Source organism: Ambystoma mexicanum, chromosome 12 (genome assembly GCF_040938575.1).
Source record: "Ambystoma mexicanum isolate Mex_15411 chromosome 12, UKY_AmexF1_1, whole genome shotgun sequence".
In the NCBI taxonomy this organism is placed as follows: domain Eukaryota; kingdom Metazoa; phylum Chordata; class Amphibia; order Caudata; family Ambystomatidae; genus Ambystoma; species Ambystoma mexicanum.
Window position 1 is genome coordinate 31,955,293 of NC_090936.1, and position 22,812 is coordinate 31,978,104.

Sequence of the window (22,812 nt, forward strand, 5' to 3'; positions counted from 1 at the left end):
AACTCGACTGTAGAATCAACTACTATAGATGCTAAAGAGGAATAGCGTTGGGCTTCTAATAATAAGGGCTATGCAATTCAGAGTACGATAAATCAGCAAGTCTAGGTAAATCTGATGTGGCACTGGGCAGATGAAATGTAGGATTATACAGTAGATACAGTGCAATATATCAGCAGGTCTAGGAACATTCGATACGGAAATGCAGGATTATACAGTATAAGATACAGTGCAATATATCAGCAAGTCTAGGATTATACAGTATAAAATACAGTGCAATATATCAGCAGGACAAAGGCTGATATGCGGGGAAATTTCTTCTCTGTGAAAGGGACAGTGAGCTAAAGACTTGGTAGAGTCTCTCCCAGGGGTTATTCACCCAAGAACAGGTCATTGGGCTGTGTTCGTGCTGGTAGAGACATTCCCAGACCCCCCTTTAGTTTGCATGAATTAACTTTGGGTTTCACCCTAAGTTAACAGGGCGATCCAGACGTGGACCCCTTGCTCACTGTTCTTAGAGAGGCAACAGTTTCACCTCACTGATGATGCCCAACAAGGCTGAAACACGTGTATGGGGTAACTGATGGTACTCTTGTTCAAGGGAGAATTGCCTAGCATTTCGGCGCTGGACTGCCCCTGGGCAGGACAAAGGCTGATATGAGGGGAAATTTCTTCTCTGTGAAAGGGACAGTGAGCTAAAGACTTGGTAGAGTCTATCCCAGGGGTTATTCACCCAAGAACAGGTCATTGGGCTGTGTTCGTGCTGGTAGAGAGATATCAGCAGGTCTAGGATTATACAGTATAAAATACAGTGCAATATATCAACAAGGCTAGGAACATTCGATACCGAAATGCAGGATTATACAGTATAAGATGCAATGCAATGTGTCAGCAGGTCTGAGTACAGTTGATAGGGTGTCAGGCAGATGAGATATAGGATTATGTTATGTTATGTTATTTTGCATTTATATAGCGCCTTATATACCATTGGTATGGTCTGAAGGCGCTGGTAGGTTGAACGCCCTTGGGAACCGAAGTTCATATCAGTAGAGGGAGTAGAGAGGGTCAAAAGGTGCGTGTGAGCACCGGGTATGTGTGCAGCTCGTGCGGTATCCGTGTAATAGCTGCTTTCTAGCGGTAGGTGTGATGGTTGAGAGGTCAGGAGTATGTGTTCGTTCTGGCAGGATTTATCCAGATCGGATGTGGCTGCGTTAGGCCTGAGGAGAACGCCTGGCTGGGGGGTGTGTAACCAGCAGTGTTTACTTAGAATGATGTGGAGTGAGCGGCGGATGTTGATATGAGAACAGTTATACCGAATGGTGTCATAGTATCCCTGTGTTCTAGTTGAGTGGTGATGTAAAGGAGAGAGTAAGCATGATGGTGTGATATGATGGGTTATATGCTCTTTCAAACGTTATCTGCATTTCAGACCATAGTATACACGTCACGCAATTCTATGCGCTCCTGTCCGTTCCATGCACTCCTATCTACTCCATGCACCCCAGTTTGCTCTATACATTCCGGTCCGCTCCATGCACTCATGCATTCCGGCCCACCCTGCACGCTCGGGTCCGCCCTGCGTACTCTAGTCTGCCCCAACATTCACAATTCTGTCTAAGTGTGGACATGCTAATATTCACCTTTCTGTCCAAGTGTGGACATGCTAACATTCAAGGTCCCATCCAGATGCAACGCAGGCCAATATTCACAATTTTGTCTAAGAGTGGACATGCTAGTATTCACAATTCTGTCCGGGTGCGGACATGCTAACATTCACAATTCTGTCCGGGTGCGGACATGCTAATATTCACAATTCTGTCCAGGAGTGGACATGCCAATATTCAAAGTCCTATCTAGATGCAACGCAGGCCAATATTCACAATTCTGTCCAACTGTAGAATAGAATATAGGATAGAGTGCAAGTTGTGTTTTAAAGGCTTTCTGGGCTTTGAGCACAGCAAGTAGTTCCAACAGATTGATATGATTGGCTGCTACTGATTGAGACAACTTATTGTGCGCTGTCTGTTCTAGGGGGTGTGTTCCCCATCCTAACAGGGATGCGTCCGTGGGGAGAGTGGTTTCTACTGCGAGGGTGGTGAATTATTTCCCCTTCAGAAGGTTCTCCTTGGACCACCACTGCAGAGACTGAATGAGGGCTGTTGAGACAACCACTAGATCGTCCCACTGACCACTGGCCTGACACCATTTGATTGAGAGCCAGTGGTGCATAGGATGCAGACGGGCGTGTGGAACTAGGAAGATCCAGGATGCCATCATCCCCAATAGCTGCATGGCTTTCTGTACGGTTACCTAACTGGCTACATACTGAGGGATCTGGAACAACATGTTTTGGACCTTCTCTTGGCCTAGTAAGATCATGGTCTCTGTCCTCCCTCTGTTCCCCGAGCCTTGCCTCGTCGCGCCTTGAAACAATTGTGTATAGACGCGTTACAAATGCCATATCATATATAATATCTCGTTTGAGAGGAAGACAAGTTCATCTTCTGTTCGAATGAGTGCTCCTAGAAACTGGGACTTGACTGGGGACCAGACTTGACTTCTTCTCGTTGATTGAGAACCCCAGGTTGAAAAGAAGATCTACAGTCTTTTGGGTGTTCTTCAGACACGCCTGGTGCGAGTCTCCAGTGAAGAGCCAGTCGTCGAGTTAAGGGTACGCTGGAATGGACTGCTTTGGCAGGTGAGCTGCCGCCACCGCTAGTACCTTTGTAAACACCCTTGGAGCTGAGGCAAAGCCGAAGGGGAGTACTTTGAACTGATAGTGAGTGTTCTCGATCTTGAATCAGAGCTACGTCCTGTCTGCTGGCAATATTGAAATAATTAAAGTTACTCACTGTAGTGACTAGAGTACTCATAGTCCACAGTCCGCTTTCCTCCATCCTTGTGAGTGTCCCCCAACATGGGGACAGTACCAGAACCTTTGGCAGTGAAAAATGTAGCTTCCCCATTAAATTTAGTATAGCGCGTGCCTCACCTAAGTCCCCTTTGAACACATCAGACGCTTAGATACCTGGCTACTCTTAGCACATATTAGTCATTGGCATACTAGCGGGGGAAGGTGGGTGGGACGTATGGAGGAAAAGGGACTATGGACTATGAGTACTCTAGTCACTACACTGAGTAAGGAACAAATTACTTACCTGTAACTGTTGTTCTCCAGCATGGGTCTGGCATGGATTCACATGCTCATGAATATTCCCCGTCGTCAGGCCGGGAATCCTCGGTATAGAAAAAAAAACATCAGTATCAGTTTCGTTTCTGATCTGTCTTTCTTAGTAGTAACCAATCCCTGGTCTCTGGGTCATACTGGCCACAGCCAGTGACTGCCCTCTCCCTAAGCCCCCCTCCGGCAGCCATCCTCAGATTTGGTAGCACGTAAAGTGGCAGTATGACAAGTGAAGAGCCGCAGAGGGATAGGCGGGAGGGTTCGCATGTGAATCCATGCCAGACCCATGCTGGAGAACAACAGTTACAGGTAAGTAACTTGCTCCTTCTCCAGCATGGGGTCTGGCATGGATTCACATGCTCATGAATAAGAGAATACATAGCAGTACACACATGCACAACCACGGGAGGTGGCAACAGGCTCAACATTAAGCAATACAACAACTCAACATTAAGCAACTCTTACCTCCTCACCAGGCTCACCTTAGGCGAACAGGTTGCGCAGCACTGCTTGGCCGACCCTGGACTCCTCCCTGGAGTCCCGATCGACGCAGTAGAATCTTGTGAAGGTGTGCGTCGACCTCCACGTCGCAGCCCTGCAGATGTCCAGCAGGGGCACACCAGACAGGAACGCCGTGGTAGCAGCGATCGCTCTGGTCGAATGGGCTCTCGGACGGCCGGGCAGCTGTCGGTTTGCCAACCGGTGACAGTGCATGATGCAGCCAGAGAGCCATCTGGAAATGGAAGTCTTCGAGAGAGCCTTCCCTTGATTCACAGTCCCAAAGTTCACAAACATCTGTGACGTCTTCCTAATACTCTTTGTGCGGTCCACATAGAACTTCAGCGCTCTAGCTACATCCAGCGAGTGCAAAGTCCTCTCGGCCGGCGACGAAGGCGACGGGAAGAAAACTGGCAACACCAAGGGCTCGTTGAGGTGGAAGTCCGATGGCACCTTGGGCATAAAGGATGGGTGTGTCCTCAGCACCACCCTCGTGTCATGAAAAGTCAAGTATGGAGGCTTGCAAGATAGGGCCTGGATCTCTCCCACTCGTCGTGCGGAGGTGATGGCCACAAGGCAAGCTGTCTTCCATGACAGGAACTTCAAAGGTGCCGAATGCATAGGCTCGAATGGGGCCCCCCATGAGCTTGATCAGCACCACATTAAGCTCCCACGCCGGGGCAGGAGCCTTCACCGGCGGGAATGATCGGAATAGTCCCTTCATGAATTCTTTCACCAGGCGATGAGACCACAGGGACGCCCGTCCCGTCGTCCTGGTATATCGGGAGATTGCAGCCAAATGTATTTTGATGGAGGCGTGAGCCAGTCCAGCTTTGGCCACCGACAGTAGGTACGGCAGTACTTGAGGGGCCGTAATCCGCAGAGGGTTAATCTTCTGTGCACGGCACCAGACAGAGAACCTCTTCCATTTATGTCCGTAGCACTTGAGAGTTGAGGATGCCCTGGCCTCTGCAAGAACCTCTCTGCAGTCGGCCGGGATGTCGTACCCTCCAAACTCTAGTGCTGCAGGAGCCAGGCCTGCAAGTTCAGCGACTCCGGGTTGTGGTGAAGAATGGCGCCTCCTTCTCTGGAGAGAAGGTCTGCGTCCGTCGGCAGCTTGACGGGTGGGGACGTTGACAAGTCCAGAAGGTCCAGGAACCAGATCTGTCTCGGCCACGCCGGTGCGACGAGGATCATCCTGCACCGGGACCTCTTGAGCTGGTTGATGAGCCGGAGCAGCAACGAAAGCGGAGGGAACGCATAAAGAAAAAGGCCGTCCCAGGGGAACGAGAAAGCATCGCCCAAGCTCCTCGGCTGGGGGAACCTGCTGGCGAACCTCCGGCACTTGGAATTTGTTGCCGTTGCGAAAGAGATCGATTTGGGGTTCGCCCCATCGTCAGAAGAGTCGATCCACTTGATCCAGGCGTAGATCCCACTCGTGGCACGAGCGCAGCTCCCTGCTGAGTGAGTCGGCGATCGTGTTTTTTATTCCTGCCAGATGAAGAGGCACCAGAAACATCCCTTGGGCGACGGCCCAATGCCACAGATCCTGGGCTTCCTTGGATAGGGCCGGGGACCTGGTTCCGCCCTGCTTCCGGATGTAGAACATTGTGGTGGTGTTGTCGGTGAAGATCCTTACCACCTTGACCTTGAGGGACGGAAGAAAGGACCCGAGGGCCCAGAACACCGCGCGGAGCTCCAAGATGTCGATGTGGAGAGACTTCTCCTCCGGAAGCCAAAGGCCTCTCGCGTGAAGATCTCCGGAGTGTGCTCCCCAACCTTCCAGGGAGGCGTCCATCGTCACCGTCACCTGGTGAGCTGGGGTCTGAAAGTCTGTGCCCGCCGACAGATGGGAGCGGGTACCCCACCACCGGATCGCCTGACGGAACGTCTCGTTGAGAGGGATCCTGTCCTCGAAGCTGCCCGTTGACTGGATCCAGCGGGCGTTGAGGAACTCCTGTAAGGGTTGCATCCGAAGCTTGCAAAGGCGCACAAGATAAATGCAGGAGGACATCATCCCGAGGAGGGATTTGATAGATCTTACCCTGGCCATGTCCGTGGCCAGCAGACGCTGCACCTTGCCCAGAATGGTCCTGGTCCTTTCCTCCGACGGCGAGGCCCGCCCCGCCACTGTGTCGAGCTTGGCTCCCAGAAACAGGGCGACTTGCGATGTAACCAGGTGGGATTTTGGAAAGTTGATGGAGAATCCCAGGTCCGTGAGCAGCTGGACGGTCTTCGCAGTGTGTTCCACGGCGAGCTCCCTTGTCCTTGCCCGGATGAGCCAGTCGTCCAGGTAGGGGTAGACGTGGATCCCCTGCAGGCGCAGCCGTGCCGCCGCCGGTGCGAGGCACTTGGTGAATACCCTGGGTGCCGACTTCAATCCGAACGGGAGGGCCTTGAACTGGTAGTGCCGCCCTTGGACCACGAACCTGAGGAACTTTCGGTGTCTTTTTAGAATGGGGATGTGGAAGTACGCGTCCTCAAAGTCCAACGACGACAGGAAATCGCCCTCCTCCAGCTGTCCCAGCACATGCTGGAGGGTGACCATACGGAACTTCTGTGCCTTGATGTACTTGTTCAGTCGTCGTAGGTCCAGGATGGGGTGCCATCCTCCTGTCTTCTTTTTTACGAGGAAGTACCTTGAGTAAACTCCGGAGCCCCGAAAGCCTCCTTGGGACGAGCTCGATGGCACCCTTCTTGAGCATCGCCCTTACTTCCAACAGTAGTTGAGGGACGTGAGCGGGCTACGATAGCCAGGGCGTTGGCCGCCTTGATAGTCGTCGCTGCGGATGAGATGATCCGTCGTCCCATCGTTTCCAACTTCCTGCCCTCGCCGTCCGGCAGGGAAGTTGGTGTCGAGGCCGATGCCCCCCCAGCTTTCTTCTTTGCAGCCGCCGAGACGACCGAATCCGGGGTAGGTTGTGCCCGAAGGCACAAGGGGGCAGCGTCGGGGACCCAGTACTTCTTCTCGTACCGGTCCCTCTTTGCCGGCGCTGTGGCAGGGTTCTTGAGGAGGGCGAGCCCCTCATCCCAGATGTCATCAAGAAGCGGTACGTCGAGGACCGTCTTCCTTTTAGCCTTGCGCCATTGGTAAAGGAACCCTTCTTTCTTCTTTTCTTCTGGGCAGAGCTGAAAAAGCTCGGATGCCCTGGAAATCATGACATGAAAGGATCCAATGTCGTCGGGTGGGGACGCCCGAGCAGGGGGCGACGGGGGACACGTCCCGTCGTCGCCTCCGTCGTCATCCGTACCTGTCGTAGCCGTGTCCGTGCCTGTATCATCCCCGTGGGTAGTAGACCGGGGGGGAAGACAGAGCAGGCCGCAGAGGTGGGAGAGGTGGTGTAGGATGTGTCCTCCTCCTCTTATGCGGTGGACTCTCCGAAGGTCCTGGCTCCGGTTCCCCCGTCGGGTCTGGCTCAGGTAGCTCCGTCGGGGGAAGGGGCAACCTTGTCCTTATGTCCGAGCATAAGGACTGAATCACTGACAAAATGGCCGCCGAGGTGTCCTGTGGCGCAGGAAACGACGGGCGCGAGGGCTCTTGAGGAGCCTTGTCGGCGACACCTTCGCTCTCGTCGTCGCCCTCGTCGGGATCCCTCCCTATGGGCTAGGCCTCTTCCACGACTTCGATGAGCTCTTCTTCAGAGGTCGTGTCCGTATCCACGATGGCCACCAGCCCCTCCCCCACCTTTTCCAACGAGGACTTCGTGGGGGTCTTCTCAATGTGCCTGAAAGACTACTCCCTCTGCGGTGGCAGGGAGACTCTGGGTCCTGAGGGCGCCTCCACTGGTGTAGCCTCCACAGGCTGAGCCAGGGCCGCGGCGACATCCTCAATCGAGGTCTTAGCAGGGTGAATTAAGGACATCGCCACCTTCTGGGCGCCTTCACCTTGGGGGGAGGGTCCGAGCCTCGCTCCCCCTCTGCCGCAATCTTCGAGATCGACCGGGGCCTCTCCAGAAGCTTTGCCGGGTTCTCGGACTTCCTCTTACCTGAGCCAGAGCGTTGGCTCGTGGTTGATGGCGCCGGGGAGGATACGCCCTGCCTGGCAGCCAAGGAGCCCGATCGTTCGGCGCTCCCGGTGCCCGCAGACTCGCAGTGCTTAGCCTTTTGTTGGGCCCCTGTCGCCGGCGCACCCTCACAGGACTTGCTCAGGCTTCTTTTTCTTCTTCTCGCCTGACGGGCTCTTCCCTTCCAGCCAGTTGGCGAGACGGAGGTGGCGATCCTTCATGGTCCGCTCCGACATGTTCCCACAAAACGCACAGTCCTTCTCCGTGTGCGTCTTGTCCTCATGGAGACAGTAGAGGCATAACGAATGCTCGTCCTCCTTGAAAACATTCTGAAGCTGGCATCCAGGGCAGGTCCTGAACAGCTTCCCGGGCGTCGAGTTTCCCTTCTCATGGGCCATGTCCGGGGTAGGCCTCGGAACTTCTGGAATCCTCCAAAAGCGTAACTCGACGAAATCTTCACCCTTGAGGGGCGTAGAAAACTCCGAAACGGATCCCCGTTGATTGGATGTAGAAACGGTGGAGCTTGAGGCTCTATCTAACCGAAAAATTAGAAAAATCTCCTGAAAAAGCACGAAAACGCAGTAAAAGCTCGAGAGCTACAGCACGAGGACTCCCAACACTTGAACGTGTGGTAAAAATCTGAGGATGGCTGCCGGAGGTGGGGCTTAGGGAGAGGGCAGTCATTGGCTGGGGGCAGTATGACCCAGAGACCAGTGATTGGTTACTACTAAGAAAGACAGATGAGAAACGAAACTGATACTGATTTTTTTTTCTATACCGAGGATTCCCGGCCTGACGACGGGGAATATTCATGAGCATGTGAATCCATGCCAGACCCCATGCTGGAGAACTTTACTTACTCATACGTCCCGCTCCCTTTCCTCCAGCTTTGTGGATGATTCCACCGAACAAGAACATAGGGTTGAGCTGTGATAACCTGCCTCATATCTAGGACGAAGCAAAAAGGTTCTTCAGAACCACCTGACCAACCTTTGCATCGCGTCTGGAGCTGGTGTCCAGTGTGTAGTGCTTACAGAAGGCAGACAGAGAGATCCCGGTGTGGCTGCCAAAAACACATGCTCAGGGGAATTCTTGTAAGCCCCAATGGCCACCAAATAAGTGCATCAAGTATCCACCTGAACTCCATAACGAGCCAGGTGTGCTGAAAAAATCCAGTATGTCGTCTAGAGGACAGGTAACAGGGTCCAAACACTTGTCACAAGCCTAATGGCAGAACCTAGTCCCTTTACTCATACTGGGCACTAGACGAGGGCCTCATGGCCTGCTGAATGATGTTCCAGTTGTCATCCGAAAATTTTGCATGTTTAAGCCTCAGCTGGTTAGGAACCAGACCGCCAGCTTGGGGGGTTCCGGTTGTTCCACCGCCCCCGCGCTGCGTTAGGAGTCCCCTGCTGGAGATTGGAAGATGGATGGGACCCTGAGAGCACAACTGTAGCAGACCTGAAAACCAGGGTCTCGAAGGCCAGTGGGGGGGGGGGCAATCAGGATGAGGCTGTAACCCACCGAAGCCCGAAACGTGCGGAAGGTCCGTTGGAGCAGAGGGGTGGGTGGGAATGCATAACACCTGCAGCCATGCCAACAGATCTGGAAGGCATCTCCCAGAGACCCCCTGACCTGTCCTTCCCACAAAGCATACTGGGGCACTTGGAATTCAGAGGGGATGCAAACAAGTCCAGGTCAGCGAACCCCCAACGCTGCAACAGGGGCAACAAGGAGTCTTCGTGCAACTCCCACTCGTAGGTGTTGAACCCCAAGCGGCTCAGCTGGTATGCATTGCTGTCCCCCGTAGGTGGGCTGCTGCAATCAAAACCCCTTCCGCCAGGGCCCATTGCCAGATCATTACTGCCTCCATGCAGAGGAAGGGGGAACAGGTGCCACCCTGCTTGTTCATGAAAAACACAGAGGTAGAATGGTCTGTCCTGACCAGAACCGTCTTGCCCCTGATTAGGGGCAAAAATACCTTGAGGGCGAGGCCGACTGCTCAGAGCTCGAGCAGTTTGATACGCAGAAGGGCTTCTGACCTGGAACATTCTCCATGAATCGTGTAGCCCTCCAGCGGGGCCTCCCAGCCCCAAATAAGAGTCTTTCGTCACCAACAGGGACGACTCTGGCTGGGTGAAGGGGGCTCCCACTGAAACATTGATATCCATCACCCAGCAGCAAAGATCGGGCAGTAGGAGCGGTGGTATTGGCATCATGTCCGACTGAGATCCCGTCTCCTGATACCAACTGGCCACCAGGTGGAGCTGGAGGTGCCTCATCTTGAGGCAAATGTGCTGTACAGTGAGCATGCAGGAGGCCATCAGACCCAGAATATGCTGGAACCACCATGCCAAGGTGGACGAGTTTGCCAGAAAGTGCCCTATCGCCTTGTGGAGGGACAGGAGCCTCTCGGGCGTAGCGAACAACTGCTGAATCATAGTGTGCCAACACACCCCTACGAAGACAAGTTCCTGAGGTGGGCACAACTGTGACTTTCTCTGGTTGAGGGAAAACCCTAGCTGAAGAAGGATATTAGCCAGTCTCTGGCAGGAGTGAGACACCCCCCTCCGGTAACCCCGCCCTGACCAGCCAGTAGTCCAGTAAGGGTAAAGATGATGGCCCTCCAAGCAGAGAAGGCCCGCCACAGCGTTCATCTGCTATGTGAAGACCTAAGTGGCCGAGTTAAGGCCAAAGGGCAGAACCTTGTACTGAAAGTGGTACAACATAATCGTGAGCCACAGAAACTTCTGATGCGGTTGGTAGATGGGTACGTGCAGGAAGGCATCCTTGAGGTCCATGGAACACATCCATTCCCCTGCGCACAGAGACTCGGCTATGTGCGCGGGAGTAATCATCTTGAAGCGTTCCATCGGTAAAGACAGACTTAGAAATGACATGTTCAGGACAACCCTCGGGCCAGCCTGGTTGTTCTTAGGTACCGAAAATCCTGGAATAGTAACCGGAGCCCCTGTCTGAAAGAGGAACCAGTTCTATTGTCTGCATCTCCAAGAGCGAAAGGACCTCCCGTAAAAGAGCTGGGGACCCCATCTGATGAAGAGGAGGAGAGCGTGGCAGGGGCCAAGGAAGCGCCAGACTGAAGCCCGTGGAGACTAAGGATAGGGTCTTCTTGGCGTCAGAGGCGGGGGCAGAGGAGGAGGAGTGGAAAAACCGCACAAAGACCTCTGCTGCTTCCACCTATTGTCGCTGCGAGACCTGTCGGGACTCTGTTTACCACAGTCCCTAAACCGCTTGAAGTCAGAAAAAAAGTGAGGTTTTAACTCAGTGCTGCTCTGGGACTGAGGGAAGGATTTCTGTCTAGGTTTTGTCAGGATAGCCATTGACTTGGCGGTTTGAGTTGAAGTTTTCTTTTTTTGTCAACTTGTCATCGGTTGAAGAATGAAAAAGGTCTACACCCTCGAAAGGCAGATCAAGGATCCACTCATGCACGTCAGATGAAAACTTAGTGGCGTGCTTCCATGTCGTCCTCATCTCGACACCAAGGCACAAACCTCTGCTGGCTGTGTCAATGTGGGAGACCTAACACTCCATGAGGTCCTTCGCAATGGCCCCGGCCTCTGCCAGACGGGCCTTGAAGGAGGCTTGCTTTTCCGAGGGGAGGTCAAATTCACCAAGCTCCCGCCACAGCTTCTGGCTAGCCACAGCCAAGAGGGCGCCTGCATTGGCTTGCAGCAGATGCAGTCCTGAGATGGCATAACAGTGCTCTCCTAAAGGCTTGGGACCCTTGGAGAGACAACTGGAGGTGACTGCCGTGGAAGATGACAAAGACGATGGTTTAGAATAGAAGGAGGCCGCAGCCACCACAGAAGAATGTGGCTGCGGTGGGAGCCTGAACTTGCTGTCCAACTTCTTGTTCATTTGGGCGTTGGCCCTGAGCTTCTCCCAGAACTTTCGCGCCACCTGCAGGACATCCTTCTGGAGAGGGATGCCAAACCAGATAGTGGTGCGCTTAACCAAGACCTCTGTTACCATTCCTGGCTCCTGGGGGGCTTCCTCGGGCATAGGGACCCCCAAGAACTCTGCCAGGCCCTGAAGGCGGTCATGAAAAACCTTAACGGATGCCAAGGGTGTATCGTCCTGGGCGTCATCATCTTCATGGCCCCTCACCCCTTTTTTTTACAGACCGAGGGGAGTCCGGGCGCTGGCACACTGGTGCCGATGGGGTCCCCCCTACGTCTGGAGCCGAAGACAGGTCCAACGACTGTTGAGGGGGAGGTGTTGGTGGTACATGAGGAGGAGGGGTATGGACAACAGGTAGAGCCTGGACCGGTGATGGGACTGGCACCAGTGGAGAACCGAGGCGGGAGCCGCGGAGGCACCACCTGCGGGTTGACCTTCACAATATCCTTCAGGAGCCCCTTGATCTGAGGGGAACGCATGAGGAAGAGGAAGCGCTCAAAGAAACTGTCTTCGCAAGCCACCGAATCCCCAGGGTCCCGGCACTCCGAGGTACTGGGTCTCCGCTCCTGGTCAAAGCAGTGAGGCACCTGGTGCGTGTAACCGTAAGTCTGTGATGGGTAGATGTATCCCTGAGACCAGAAGCCTGCACCGTAGGATCCGCTGCCGCTTCTAGAGGGAAGGGGGCTGGGATCATCCTGCAAAGCCCATTCAATTGGTGAAAGAACTGGCAGGCCCCAAGTTGGATCAAAGATGGCCACCGGCCCGACAGGTACCGCCACGTGCCTCTCTGCCATTTTGAAGCCTTGTGTCACACCCTGGGTGGGAGGCCACGAAGGCCCTGAGCCAAGGGACGCCTCAGATGCGGGAGGAAACAGCTTGGGTCTTGCACCCAAAGCAGAGGCGTCAACCTCAGAGATCACTCACTTAGACGCTGAGCCCTCAGCCGGCTGGCCGGTAGTAGAAACACCTTTACTCATGACCTCGGAGCGAGCTCCGGTAGGCTGGACGCCCTCAGCACCTGTGCCGGTAGCCGTGGTGGATTGAGCCGAGGAGAGACTCTTGGAGGCAACACTCGACGATCATTTACCCCTAGGGGATGAAGAAGAGGATGAACTTGATCGCCCTTCTGAGGGCAGCCTGGTAGGCCCCTGAGCCCCTCAGCTTGGGAGCCGATAGCCTTAGAGGTCTCGGGACTCCCAGAACATGAATGCGAGGAACCCCTGTCTGTGGGAATCCTGGGGAACCCTGAGGAAGGAGTCGCTGCACTGTGGAGCAGTGCTGAACAGAGGGCCTAACTTGTCTTGACGAGAGGTCCTGGAGACGAAGTGCTTAAGGTGGGGCGGAGGAGAGGTGTGCAAGATTTCCTCTACCGTGACAAAAGATTCTTCAATGCCCTGAGACTGAGAGCACTGCAAGCCGAACATGTGTCCCAGCGATAGTCGGGCCCCAAACACTTAAGACAGTGTGCTTTGTGGTCCAAGGCCAAGAACGAGCGGTAATATGAGGCACATCTCGTGAAATCTCCTGCAGCTAACATGTGTCGGGGGAAGCAAGGCACCGTAGGCAAGATTGAAATAACAAAATGGGGAGCAAGCGGAAAGCTAAAAATAGGATCCGCGCTGGCTGCCAGGTCTGGAAGGCAGGGCATTGGTGGGGTGTTCCCACACCCGAGTCTGCACTATACTAAATTTAAACGGGAAGCAACATTTTTCACTGCCAAAGGTTCCGGTACCATCCCCATATTGGGGGACGCCCACAAGGGTGGAGGAAAGGAGACGGGACGTAGGAGTATGAGACTATGCATCTTTCATATCCAAGGTGGCCATCTAATCCCCCTGTTGTAGCAGTGGGATTACTTCCTGTAGAGTTGTCGTCCTGAAATGTTGCAGTTTGACATACTTGTTTGCAGGATGCAGATCTAAAACAGGGTGCATGGTTAGATACTTTTTGCGTACAAGGAAGTACATTGAATAAATGCCCTTGTTTACCTGAAGATCTGGGACGACCTTGATCCGTTCTGCAGCAGGATCTGGATTTCTTCTAGAAGGAAGTGTAGATATTCTGGCACCAGCCGCCTGCTTTTTGGCAGGTGGTATCGGGGTGGTCGTAGGAATTCTATACAATACCTGCTGCTGACGGTTTTGAGGACCCACTGATCCAAGCTGATGGCCGCCCATGTGTGGTTGAAAGATGTTAATCGTCCCTTTACCAAGGAAACATGGAAGGGGACCTGCACCACTGAGTCATTTGTTGGCTGGGGCAGGGAAGCCACTGGCTACTGAATTTCTCCCTCTCCCCTGCCAGGCTGAAATCCCCACTTTTGAGGGGTTTGAAAAGGGTGACCCTCCCATTACATAGGCACCTTGAAATGAGCGAGAGAAGGATCGCCTGCGAAAGGACCGGCAGGTGTTAAAGGGCCCCAGTTCAATAAATGGCTTGGCAGATATCTGATTCAGTAACTTCAGTGTTTCATATTCCTTTTTTGTGGTTTTGAGGGTCTAGTCTACCGCCTTGCCAAAGAGTACAGAATCTTCCACAGGTTTATTGATAAGAGAAGCCTGTGTCTCTGGATTAAACCCAGAGTTCTTGAGCTATGCATAGTGCTTAAATAGGGTGCCTTCTGCCAGTACCCTTCCTGCGGTCTACGCCAAGTCAAGGGTGTTATTTAATATGTTTTGCATCACCCGACACCCTTCGTTCACCACTGCCAGAAGCTGAGACCGAGTAGGCCGTGGAACATTTTGCAGGCCGTCGTGCAGTACTCCCCACTGCACAGCGTTATAGCTGGCCAGGAGACTAGTGTTATTAGCTATACAGGTGCTGAAAGTAGCTGAGGGAGTAACGCGTTTCCCAAGAGGATGAAGTTTTTTGAAGTCCTTGTCGAGAGGTGACTCCGATTAGGACAACGTAACCCCCCTAAGTTTCTATGTGGTGCTCACAACCAAGGAATCATGAACAGCACAAGCACTGATATATAAAGGGTCAGATGATGCAGGGCGGAAAATGTACTCAACTCTCGGGTTGACGGCCCGAGTAAGTGAGGACGTAAGTAAGGAGGGAGCCTGACGTTTCTTAACAGAGCTCAGAAGCGGGATGGCTTGACTGATGAAGACCTTCTCTTTGAGGATATCCTCAACGGTTCCATGTCATTTCATTGTGGGATGTTTTTTCGCTGGGTTTTTTACCGTGATTTTTTTTTCAAAAAAACACATGACATTTTTTGGGGGGTGGGGGGATCCCCACCAACCCCCCCTTTTCTAAAGAAATTCGATGTTTTTTTTCGAAAAGAAAATCATGGTAAAAAACCCAGCGAAAAAACATCCTGCGACGAAAGGACGTTGTACCCTTGACGAAGTCCAAGTCAGGCACTGTCTCCTGTGTCACGATCTTAAAGTGGTCCGCAGCCTTCCTGAAGAGGGTGTTAAACTACATTTGGTCGTCAATTAGAGAAGCTTCCCAGGGTTCAGAGATGGGAAGAGCGTCCAGAAAAATATTGTTCGGTTCAGCTTCATGGGCAGGGATAGTTGGTCAAGTGTCCTGGTCATCAGGAGGAGTCCAGGCATGGGGGTCTTGAGAGACTGGGTCCCGTGAGATCTTATCCCGATCCGGGATATAATAGAGGTCATCATCAGGGTCAGATTGATCATCTTGGAAGATGTCTTGAGGAGGATCAAGGTTCACTTGCGTAGGTGGAGAGGAAAAGTGAGCCCCAGGAGAGTGATGCCTGCGGGACTTCAAAGGACTAGGGCAGTCATTCATAGGCTGTGGCCTCTTGAGAACCTCCTCAAGTTTATCCAAAAATGTAATAATTCTGACATTTTCTCCATACAAGCCTCAAAACGTTCGGTTGTCCATGTAGAGGAAGATGATTCATCAAGGGGAGGAAAAGGAGAATTAGGCGCAACCGAGTCTGGTTGCAGAGCCTGTGACAGATGTGAAGAGGTTGGAGAATACCCCTCGGGGAAAGGGTAGGTCTTCTTGGGGCAAGAGCCATGAGAGCTTCTCTCGCAGTTTGGGAAGTGTTTAAACAAGGGAGGTGCATTTCGGCACATCTTTCGACACCACTGCCATGTGCGCCGAGGTTCTAAGGACAGCCCCCAGTAAGGCCGAAGCCATAGGACCTTGCGCCTACCACGATGGCGGGGACGCAGGCACTGAACTGTGCGGTCCAGTAGGTCCTGCCTCAACCTTAGACGGGCCTAGGAGCACCAATGGCTTCTTCAACTTATCTGTTGGCAATGGCTGAGGGGTTGCGTGCTTAGCCTTTTGGGGAGGATGCATGCCTTGTCGCCAGGTGTGAAGTTCCCATCGCACTGCCGATGGCATGCTCATCGGGGCCGGGGATGGACACGCGGGAATAGGTAGTCTCCACAGTTAAGTCTATTGGCTCCGAATCGGACCTGTGGCTGCTTATGGACTCCTTGCCCGAAGCACCAGCTGGATATTGACTCTCGGCCTGCATAGCATAGGCCGGCCACCGCTCGGTAAGCATGTCTTTAAGGGTCTTAGGCCAAAAGAGCTTCCAGGCTTTGAAATGCTGTTCATTGTGGTCACGAGGGAAACACCAGTCACACCATCTGTGGGTGTTCTTCCACAGGAATTTGCCGTTAAAAGACGGTCACAATTTATAGGGAGTACGCTCCATAATGGAGTGAAAAAGCAGCCAGATGGGAAGAGGAAGAGGAGGAGTGGTAAGGAAAAGGCATTCTCAAAGAGAATAGTCAGTAGAAAACATGTCCCCACTCTGCCCTACTGTAAGGCCGAGCCGGAGGGCCATGGCCGAGAAAGCAGCTGTCGAGTCGCAGGAGGTGTACAATCAGTAAAATTGGACCAGCCGTCGAAAGGATCATCGAACAGTCGTCGAGGATGGCTGGCGATGAGTGCACCAAAGGTGCAGTAACTAGCAATAAAAGCTCGATAGACGAGCTCTGCATTAAGCGACCGACCAGAAAGGTGGAAAAAAACAATCTGGGGGATCTGGACGCATAAATGCGTTTTGAGTACACGGCACGTCACACTAGGGATAGTGTTACAGTCACGCCCATGTCGATGTCCCTTTGCGATCTTTGAAAAAAAGGTCCAATACTCTGGGATTATCACTAGATGTCGGACGATATGCACAGCATGTAATTCTAAGCAGATTCACAAGCATCAGAAATTAAGAATCTGACCATCCTGCTGACTCAAGGTCAGAAGGGCTGCACTTGACTGAGGCCTATAGTTACTGATGCCTGACAAAAACCATGGCAGCGTGAGGAAAATCCAACCAATTAGAACCAGATAGGCAAGTGGGGGCAATTACAATGACTTTCATCCGTAAGGCACCTACAGAGAGCTTTAGGGCATGGGCAGAAACATTGCAATGCAAAGCATCTACAAACAAACCTAGGATAGGAGGGGGAATCCTACAAAATCTTGACCCAGGAAGCGTGCATGACAAAGATTCAGAGACCCATAAGATTTTTGTATCGCTGGAATCATCATGTCTAAGTCAAGAAACAATTAAAGCTACACTGAGAGTGAGTGAATTGAAAATCTCGTATGCGAGTGTGGACACCAAGGGCATGTGAATAAGAGTACGGATATAGCTCTGGGACTTTTAGTTAAGGAACATGTTTCACTGTTTTTTAGTAACCCATCATCCTGACAAAGTTTGTACATAATGATCTGCCTTTTGTGTTAAGTTGGTATACCTTATATCCGGTGTGTGTTGGTCTAATCTGACCCAAAGACCTAGTAACCCAGGCTGAAGAAAGCAAATGGCTAGGGATCTTCAAAAGAATGGTCAATGGGTTGTGTGGTATGCCAAATACGGGAGCCGGACATGGTTCAAACAGACCTTTATTAAAAAACTTAAAGAATAACCTTCTCTAGTCCCAATTGCTAACATGAAATCTCTGTGATACAATACAAAGAAAAAGGGTGCTCGTCAGGATGTCGCAAAATAAGTGAAGTCCTCGGCCAGAATCCTAAACTGACTGATCACTAACCTACTCTGGAAAAAAAAAAGATCGAAAAGAATTCTAAGCAGGGTTCCTCCAACCAGGGGACTTCAGTGGAAGTTGGTATCTGACCGACACACACTGGCGCATGAAGTCTCTGAAGACTCTTTAGTAGGCTCTCTTCACGACGAACTTCGAGTCTGTTAAAGCTCAAAGGAAAGCATCTTTTCAAATTACCAAAATGTCACCAACAAGTTTGTTCAAAACGGCCTTTACTAGGTACCTGCGTTCACCCTGTCCCTGGGGGTTATTGGAAATTGTCCATTAGGGCCTGGAAAGGCCCCTTCTAAGAATGCTGATCTCTGAGGTATCCTGGTCGTTCTGAGTCTCTGGCCTCAGGAAGGCAGTGGGCTTCTCCATCCCCACTTGTGTTAGTTCCACTTAGGATATCAGCGTCTCTCACCTTTGCAGTTCTTTGGTTAACCCCTTGCAGGCCATGGCCACCTGCAACACTTGTGGTTTCTTAGTTTAGTGCTTGCAGGTTGTATGCTTCTTTTTCTTTGGCCTCGGATAGGCCCTGGGCTTTTTCAACCCCGGTCGTGGTGGGTTTTCAGAGACTATGGGCATCTCCTACCATTTGAACTCCTCTGTTTGCCCTTCACCAGCTACACGTCTTATTGACCCAGTGGTTCCTTGATTAGCCTCACGCAGGCTACGGGTGTTGGCGGCGCTCCTTGTTTCATGGATAGTCCGTCATGGACGATAGGCGTATCTAGCTTCTTCAGTTTTTTCAATTGGCACTTCGCAGGCAATGGGCTCTTCTGGCAGTGGTTGTTCTTCCGCTCATCTTTCCTGGACGTTGTCCAGGATTAGCTTCCCCGTGTGGGAATTGGTGGCCTCAGAGTCTCCAGATGCGGGTTGCATTCATTGACGGGGAGGACACTGCTCCCTGCCTCAGTGGTCCCATGGTGCTAGGGGACTTGGTCTTCGAAGGAGCTTCGAGGTCCTTCTCTCACCTCAATGTACATCTTGCACGGGACTCCTCCCCTGCACGGCCCAACTTGGCTTAGCTTTGTCCTGCTCGGCAGATGTTCTCCTCCCTTTTGGCTCTGTGCGGGTTTTTAAGTTCCTTTGTGAATTGCAAGAAGCAACCCTGTTTGTCTGGATGCTCAGTGTAAGTCAGCACCATATCCAAGTTAGAAACCCAGCTTCTCACCTTAAAAGGGCCCTGCACATAATGGTACTGCTTAGTCTCCATATATCCTACAAACATGTCAGACTGTACGGAAAAGGGGGCGGGTGTGTTGCTGTCATTAGGGCATTCCTTGTTCCCAGAGAAGGGGTCATACCCAGTTGGATACCACTTGCCCTCTCTCCTAGGGAGGGTGTTGCATAGCAGGCTCCCCTCCCTAGTTCCAAAGAAGGTGGCTCCCCTTGGGGAGAAGGGAAAAACTCCCTGGATTTGTGACAGTTTGAGGAAAATTAACTCCCTAATGACTCAGAGACATCCTTAAGCACCCAATGATCCATTTCTATAGACAGGAAGTTCTTTACCCCGTCGTTTGTCACAAGTCTGTTGTTCCTTCTCCCCTTGGACACTACACAGATTACCATCAGAGACGTCACTCTGGTTATTAATGTTCTGCAAGGGCTTTTATTTGCTAATTTCAGATGTACTCTTTATTTTGACTTCAGATATTAAAACCGGGAGCAGTTGAGGGGAGGAACAGGGTCAGGGAGGGTGGAGGTACTGCAAAATATATTTTCGAATAATAGTCTTCTGCAAATGACACCTGTACATTGCTATGGTTTGCATGTATAAATCTTATACAAAATTTCAATAAATGAAGAACATTGTTTTTCAGTAGTGCTCCTGTGGTGCAAGTTACCCCGCGCTGGGCGTGGAAAGAACAGAATATATAATATTATTCATTATAACTAAGAATTAATTCTATATACCTTAGTACATTGTCAGTTGTTGTTTCGCAGTCAATAAACAGGCAAATAATTTCAATAAAATACCTCCTCATTCCTGCTTGATGCATTGACTCTCACCATAGCTCCTCCACCCAATTTTTGGCTTTCATGCAGCCGCAGACACACAAGGTCAGTTGCGCTATTGGAGGGTGCACAAACCAGTATTCGGCTGTCTGGTAATGCATAGTGGATCTACAGGAGAAAAGGTATATCATGGCATGAGGCATCAGTAGATAAACATTTCACAAAATTAAAAAAAGGGAGAAGCTTATCCCCAAGCCAGTAAGAACTAGAGCTGTGTTAGACCAACTGCCCAAGTTGCTGCACTTGAAGCAGAACATGAAGAAAGCATCCTTATCTAAATGTGCAGCTCCCCTACCACCTTTCCTCTATTTTATAAACACATTTTTACATAATTGTTATTTACTTTTTTGTTGCCATTCAAGAAACAAAGGGGAAAAACATGGTTGCCAGTATCATGAATTTCGAGTTACATGCACTCCCCAAACTGTGATCTAAATATACATTTATGCAAAACAAAAGTGATGGCAGGAAGGTTTGGAAATAATCCTTACCTCTGCCATTGCTCTGGGCAAAGCTCTAGACCATAGTTCTTCAGCTTGCCAAGCCATTACAGAAGGGTAAAAACCATATGCAAACCAGGCCTGGTCGTACCCCAAAGGAGTAGTCCAGCTCGAACTTCTAGGTCACATCCCTTCTGCGCGAGACCACAAGCATCACCAGCTATCCCAAGTCTAACTTGCATATGGCCTTTCCTCTATCTGAAATGGCTTGGCAGGCTGAAGAACGATGGTGTGGTGGTTTGCCAGAGCAATTGCCAGAGGTTCAGATTCATTCTAAACCTTCCAGCCATCACCTCTTTGTTTTGCTTTGTCACTTGAGTCAGACATTGTGCCCAGACATGGGCACTGTGCATGCTGGGTCTAGAGACCCAAACTACGCCTCACTGATGACACTGAAACATGTCTGGGGACGCTTGTGGTCTCGTGCAGAAGGGATATGACCTAGCGGTTCGGGCTGGTCTGCCCATTTGGGGGTGGGAGCAAGCTTGATTTGCATATGGTCTTTCCTCTTTCTGTAATGGCTTGGCAGGCAAAGAACAATAGTCTGGAGGGTTGCCCAGAGCAATTGCTTAGAGGTTAAAGATTAGTCCTAAACCTTCCAGCCATCACCTCTTTGTTTTGCTCTAAAGATAAGCTGTCATCCTGTGTTATGCGGCATCAAGAAATAAGTACTAATTGATAAACCAAACTGCGTCCTGTGGCATCTACACCACTCTTCGACAAACAATGTAAGATACATTCTCCGCTTACCAGTAAAAATGGTAAAATATAACCATTATAGCCTGTATATGGCTATAATATTACTCTTCTCTGAAACCGATTATTACTCACTAGAGGCTCTCTGATACTGTGTAAAGGAGAGTCATTAGGGAAAGAGAAGGAAAGGGGCAAGGAAATAGGACTCACCAACATTCTGACCTCTGTGGTCGAACAATAGAAGGAGGCAGACCAGTTTTTGTCATTCTTGCTAAGGTTTTATTGAAATAATAAGTAAAACAGGTCTCGCAATCCCTAATCTAAGGATTTCCCTGCATAACAAAATTAACTAGGGAGCTCAAGGTAAAATGGAAAGTCCAAAGTAAACAGTCTGGCCTCCATCCAAAAAATGAAACTACACTGGCCCTTTTGGATTATATAAACAAGTTATTTACCAACTGGTAACGTTCTTTCGACTGGATGTTCCTTCAACGTATTCCACATCTTTGACATGTAATGTCCACAGCTCTGCTGCTTTGGAAATTTTTTCGGCAGAGGGCGCCCTACGTCGATGGTGTTGTGTCCCTCGAAGGCCTCCATAGAGGCTGACCTTGCAGGATGTTATAAATAGGATGCACGGCGCCCGTAGCCTCAGTTTATGTTTTTTCCACCATAACGTGTAACATGCTCGTACACGTCATCTGCTTGACTGCACCTAGCCTCGCGGGAACGCAAGCTGCAAGAACATAGGAAATTCTTCAGAGGGGCAGGATGGGAAGGCGATGTGGAATACGTTGGAGGAACATCCAATCAAAAGAACGTTACCAGTTGGTAAGTAACTTGTTCTTCGAATGGATTGTGTCCTCCAACGTATTCCACATCTTTGACAGACTCCCAAAGCAGTATCAGTGAACGGAGGAGGGAGAAGAATTTAGAATACCCAATCAGATGGCAGAATAAGGCACCAAAGGTCATATCCCGACCGCTTGTGTACTGCTGCTGGAGCAGCGTTTCTGCAGATAAAACGAAGGTAAGCCCTGGTGGGCCTCTACTGCAGTGGGGATCATTGATAGGAATAAAAAGAAGCATTTCGCAAATATCAGCAGTGAGCATGTTGTGTGCCCACAATTCCTTTGGCAATGCGAAAATGACCTTGATCGCTTAGCGCACACTGCGGCTGCAATCTAGAAGGCATACTACCTTCTTTGTGGCCATTTGGCCATTCCGCAGTGCAAATCCATTCACACCACAAGATGGCCGACCCTTCCTAGGTTCCATGAGCCACCTTTTGCTAACCAGCCAGCAGCATGTTTGTGATTGGCTGCCTCCAAGCCTTTAGCCAATCAGAGGTACCACCAGATGGAAGCCTGCCCCCTCAACCAAAGGCCCACATCGAGGCCCCTTGACGAGGCTGTTCTCTACCATTGCAGCTGAAGAAGGCAGAGCACAAGCAGTGTTCCCCTACCACCTCCTCTCCGCACGTTTCCTGCTGCTGGAGCAGCGTTTCGGCACATAAAACGAAGCTAAGCCCTGGCGGGCCTTGCATAAATCATCAGTACAATTACGGAGCCAATACTTTGAATGCAGGAAGACGCAATAACTTGCAACCACACAGTCTTAGAAAATAATGAGCACTTATACGGCTATTTATTCAAACCTTAGAAACAACCAGTGATAACATAGAAATAAGTCACAGAAGAAACAGAGAATGCAAAAGAAAATACATCACTGTGAGCGTAACTAGATTCCTCATCTCGCCAGAAGCGGCTGGAAGACCCCGATAACAGCCAGGCCGAGAGCACAACAGCCCACAGGTATGCCGGACAGAAGCATCCCCCCTCCAGCTGAAGTCTCACCTGACCGCTCAGGGGTTACGCATATATGCACCCTTCAAAAAGGGGTGTCGATTTCTCGAACCTTCTGGCAACGCACTTGCGCATTGATGAGCAGCCGTTGGTTGCCAGCTGGGTCAACCGACAGTACCCTCAAGGAGCAAAGTGCCTCCCTCC

The 22,812-nt window shown here is 51.1% G+C and overlaps 1 protein-coding gene across 1 annotated transcript in view; it reads right to left on the reverse strand.

The window, feature by feature from the left end:
- Nucleotides 1-22,812, reverse strand: part of MOV10L1 (Mov10 like RNA helicase 1) — a 1,432,366-nt gene that overhangs the window by 428,899 nt on the left and 980,655 nt on the right. Inside the window, exon 17 of the mRNA XM_069627860.1 lies at nucleotides 19,569-19,715. Coding sequence (XP_069483961.1) covers nucleotides 19,569-19,715 — 147 coding nt within the window. The remainder of the gene's footprint in view (nucleotides 1-19,568; nucleotides 19,716-22,812) is intronic.